At 36.5% G+C, this 4,865-nt stretch overlaps 1 protein-coding gene across 12 annotated transcripts in view; it reads left to right on the forward strand.

The window, feature by feature from the left end:
- LOC106882233 (shematrin-like protein 2) overlaps positions 1 to 4,865 on the forward strand; it is a 14,578-nt gene that overhangs the window by 6,978 nt on the left and 2,735 nt on the right. For 2 of the 12 annotated variants that reach the window (XM_052978331.1, XM_052978332.1), the window contains 4 exons: positions 828 to 854; positions 1,682 to 1,711; positions 4,008 to 4,037; positions 4,169 to 4,198. In XM_052978331.1, the coding sequence (XP_052834291.1) occupies positions 828 to 854; positions 1,682 to 1,711; positions 4,008 to 4,037; positions 4,169 to 4,198 (117 nt within the window). The remainder of the gene's footprint in view (positions 1 to 827; positions 855 to 1,681; positions 1,712 to 4,007; positions 4,038 to 4,168; positions 4,199 to 4,865) is intronic. The other 10 variants (XM_052978333.1, XM_052978337.1, XM_014932837.2 and 7 more) reach the window with 5 other exon arrangements.

Here is a 4,865-nt window from a genome sequence, read left to right on the forward strand (position 1 = left end):
TTTGGGGTTTCCTGGTATCTGAACTAGGTAGTAATCAGCCCGTTTCGCTGTCATTCCCAGGGCACCTATGACAATAGGTATTGTTTTCGTCTTATTATTATTATTATTATTATTATTATTATTATTATTATTATAATTTTTATTATTATTGAGTGAGAGAGCAGGACATGCCATCAAAGTGACACTGGGGTAAAAATATACGAAGCCCATTATACCCATCATGACTACCTGTCTGATAAGGGTACACCAGGCACATACATCACAACCACATGTGCCCGACATAGTGATCTCATATCAAGATAAAAAACAGCACATGACCTCTCAGGAGAGGAAAACAAATCATTATTAAGTCGGGTGCATGTTTTTTTAAGAAAGTGCGGTACCTATTTAAGTGCAGGGGCATAAATGAACCTACAAAGGTTATAAACCAGTGAAGGTAGAAGCATAAGGATGGGTTTACATGCATGCATGCATGTGGTGCGCATACACAAACACACTCACAAACAACCGCACACACACACACACACACACACACACACACACACACATACACACATGTATAAAATTTTTGTGTTGTGTGGGCATTGCTTTGTCAGTGACAGTCCTGTTTATCAGTTAACACTCATCACACACACACACACATACATACACACACACTCACACACACACACAAAGGACACGCTTCCCCGCAGTTTCTCTCGGCCAAGTCCGCTCAAGGCAGCATGCAACACGAATGCCCAGCAAACTTCTTGCGCGTACAGCGATGTTTGCGCCCAAAGTGGCAAAAACAACAGCTTACGTTTGTGCATTCTGTATCTATTTCACAGCTTCTCAAGTTCACCAGATACCAATAAGTAAGTAGAAATTGCTGGCCTTTATTACTATAATGACTATTATTTTTAATATTATCATTATTGCTAATACTATTAAGTTGGCAAGGTAGCAGAATCTCTAGTACGCTATAAAAACAAAAAAATATGCCTTGTACGTATTTCCTGGCTATATTACTGGGGCATAAACAAACCTACAAAGGTTATAAATTGATGAAGGTGGAAGTATAAAGATGTACAAGAATGCATGCATGTGTGCACACATACACAAGCACACACACACACACACACACACACACACACACATTTTTTTTTACCTGGTGAAGGCCGGTTTATAGAATTACTCTGGGTTCCCCATCCATAAAGGGTTTAACTTTTCGATATGGCATAAAGCTAAACCCTTTAAGAACAGGAAGCCCAGGTTTTCACCAGGAAAAGTTATATATTGTTCTACTTCTTAGAGTTTGCTTCTCTGAATTTATTTTTTTCTACAAATGATACATATATATATATATACATATATAAAATTTGCCCTGTTTATAATCATACCATATGTTACATTATATATATATATATATATATATATATATATATATATATATATATATATATATATAACATGCACATGCATATATACAAATGTCAGACTTCCACGTGGTTTTTGTCTACCAAATCCGTTCATAAGGTTATTGGTTGACCCCGGTAGCATGCAAACGAGATTGAACCTGAAACCAACACGAATGCATAGCAAACTTCTTGCGCCTAAAGCGAAGCTTGCGCCTAAAGCGAAGCTTGCGCCAAAAGTAGCTAAACAACAATATATATCTGTGCATTCTATATTTATTTCACAGCAACTCGTCAAATTCAACATGTACCAATCGGTAAGTACATGTTGCCAGCCTTTATTCTTATTTTTATCATTATTGATATTAATATTAATATTAATACTATTCTTATTTTTATCATTATTGATATTAATATTAATATTAATACTATTCTTATTTTTATCATTATTGATATTAATATTAATATTAATACTATTCTTATTTTTATCATTATTGATATTAATATTAATATTAATACTATTCTTATTTTTATCATTATTGATATTAATATTAATATTAATACTATTCTTATTTTTATCATTATTGATATTAATATTAATATTAATACTATTCTTATTTTTATCATTATTGATATTAATATTAATATTAATACTATTATTATTATTATCATTATTGCCATTACTGTTAACGTGACGAGCTGGCAGAATCGCTAGTATGCCACACAGTTTTACGTTTTACATTTCGAGTTCAAACGCTGCCAAGGTAAACTTTGCCCGTCATTCTTTGAGGGTTGATAAAATGAATACTGGATGAGTACTGGGGGTTGATTTAATTAATCAGCCTCATCATCATCATCATCATCATCATCGTTTAACGTCCGCTTTCCATGCTAGCATGGGTTGGACGATTTGACTGAGGACTGGTGAAACCGGATGGCAACACCAGGCTCCAATCTAATTTGGCAGAGTTTCTACAGCTGGATGCCCTTCCTAACGCCAACCACTCAGAGTGTAGTGGGTGCTTTTACGTGTCACCCGCACGAAAACGGCCACGCTCGAAATGGTGTCTTTTATGTGCCACCCACACAAGAGCCAGTCCAGGGGCACTGGCAACGATCTCGCTCGAAAACCCTACAAGGCCAGTCAGGCGGTACTGGCAACGGTCACGCTCAGGATGGTACATCTTATGTGCCACCCGCACAAGAGCCAGTCCAGGGGCCCTGGCAACAATCTCACTTGGCTTGCCGGGTCTTCTCACGCACAGCACATTTCCAAAGGTCTCGGTCAGTAGTCATCGCCTCGATGAGGCCCAATGTTCGAAGGTCTTGCCTCACCACCTCAGCCCAGGTCTTCCTGGGCCTACCTCTTCCACGGGTTCCCTCTTCCTTAAAAAATTTCAGGCCTTGTGCCTATAGTAAAAAGGATTAATATTATTATTATTATTATTAATAAGACAGTGAGCTGGCAGAATCATTTGCATGTGGGGCAAAATGTCATACACCTTTACATTCTGAGTTCAAATTCTGCCACAGATGACTTTGCCTTTCATACCAGTTATGCACTGGGGCTCAATGTAATTGACTAGCTGCCTCCCACAAAATTTTGGGCCCCGTGCCTACATATTTGAGCCATGCTATTATATTCAGGCCTTGTGCCTATCATCATCATCATCATCAATATCTGTCACATCAGATTGGAGCCTGGGTGTTGCCATCCGGTTTCACCAGTCCTCAGTCAAATCGTCCAACCCATGCTAGCATGGAAAGCGGACGTTAAACGATGATGATGATGATGATGATGATTACTATTATTTTATGTTTCACTTTCGCTTTGCATTTATACAAGTTGGCTCCAAATCTCACCCAGAGACCTCAAGAGACAACAAATTAGAGGTTCATGTTGGTGTTGTTGTTATTATTATTATTATTATTATTATTATTATTATTATTATTATTATTATTATTATTATTATTGTTATTATTATTATTCGTAAACTATCACATCTTAATTTAACTGGAAGTGATGTTTGCTTAAGATTCTGTGACAGCAAGTCTCTGTAAATCTTAAATTTTCTTCCCCTTAGGATTCTTGCAAAATACAGAACGGCAATTTTTCTCTCAGTTGACAAATACATGGTTCAATTCCAATGCCCTTATGTCTTTTTAGCTGGCAGATTGGGTGCTGTGCCAAAAGCACCAATTATCGCAGAAACAATCTTGATTTTAGTCCTCCACAGTCTTTTCAACCCTCAATGACATGGTCTTGATATCTTTTTTTTTTTTGGTTGCTTTGGAGTTCCCTCCTATTGTCACATGATATTGCAAAGTCTTTGAGCTGAAACTGGCAGAATCCTTAGCCTGCTAGACAAAATTCTTTGTGGCATCGCTCCCAGTTTTACATTTCGAAGCTCAAATTTTGCCAAAGTTGACTTTGCCATCTGTCATTTCAGGGTTGATAAAATAAGTACGAATTAAGCGACTCAACTCCTCCCCTCAAAATTGCCGGCCTTGTGCCAAAATTAGAAACCATTATCATCATCATCATCATTATCATCATCTCACCATCATTGATTAAGTACAGTTTATAAAATCCATTTTTTTTCATTTTTACAGCCACCCAACAAGTGCATCATGTACCTATTGGTAAGTACACACTTATTTTCCTTTGATTCACTCAAATTAGATTATTATAAATTATTATTATTATTATTATTATTATTATTATTATTATTATTACTATTATTTATTTATTTATTTATTTAATTATTTCATAGCCACAACACAACAAGTTCATGTACCTGTCGGTAAGTAACATAAATGTTTTAACCCCTTTCCCCAACATTTATCCCCTTCGTAATGACTGGGCCTTTTCCGCTGACGGTCAGCCCTCATCAAAAACCTTCAAGTATTCCAAATTCAATTAGAAAGCTTTGGTGTCACAGGGCAGCCATCATTAGAATTTCCAGCTGAATTCCCAAGCATGGTCAACACAGACTATGGATATCATCCAACCATCTCATTCTTGGTCTATTCTAGGGTCTCCTTCCCAGTTTTTGGGGTTGAGTCCTCAAACACCAGCTTTCTTTCTTCCACGTTAGCCCTTATTTTCTTACTGTTTAGTGTCCTTGTTTTTAAGAAATATATTCAACACATAAACAGAGCCTGAAAGATCGCTTTAAGATACATGACGTGTTTTATAAATATGCCTGCTCAAGTATCATAAAAGCATGAAACTATTAGTAGATCTTTTAGCTGCGTGCTTAATTTTATTTATATCTATATGTGTGTGTGTGTGTGTGTGTGTGTGTGTGTGTGTGTGTGTGTGTATGTGAGTATACACAGATTAAATATATGAACATAGTTATACATGTTTTTATATATGTATGAGTGTGTGTGTGTGTGTGTGTGTGTTTATGTGTGTGTGTGTGTGTTTATGTGTGTGTGTGTGTTTATGTGTGTGTGTGTGTGTGT

Source organism: Octopus bimaculoides, unplaced genomic scaffold, assembly GCF_001194135.2.
Source record: "Octopus bimaculoides isolate UCB-OBI-ISO-001 unplaced genomic scaffold, ASM119413v2 Scaffold_197620, whole genome shotgun sequence".
NCBI classification, from domain to species: Eukaryota; Metazoa; Mollusca; class Cephalopoda; order Octopoda; family Octopodidae; genus Octopus; species Octopus bimaculoides.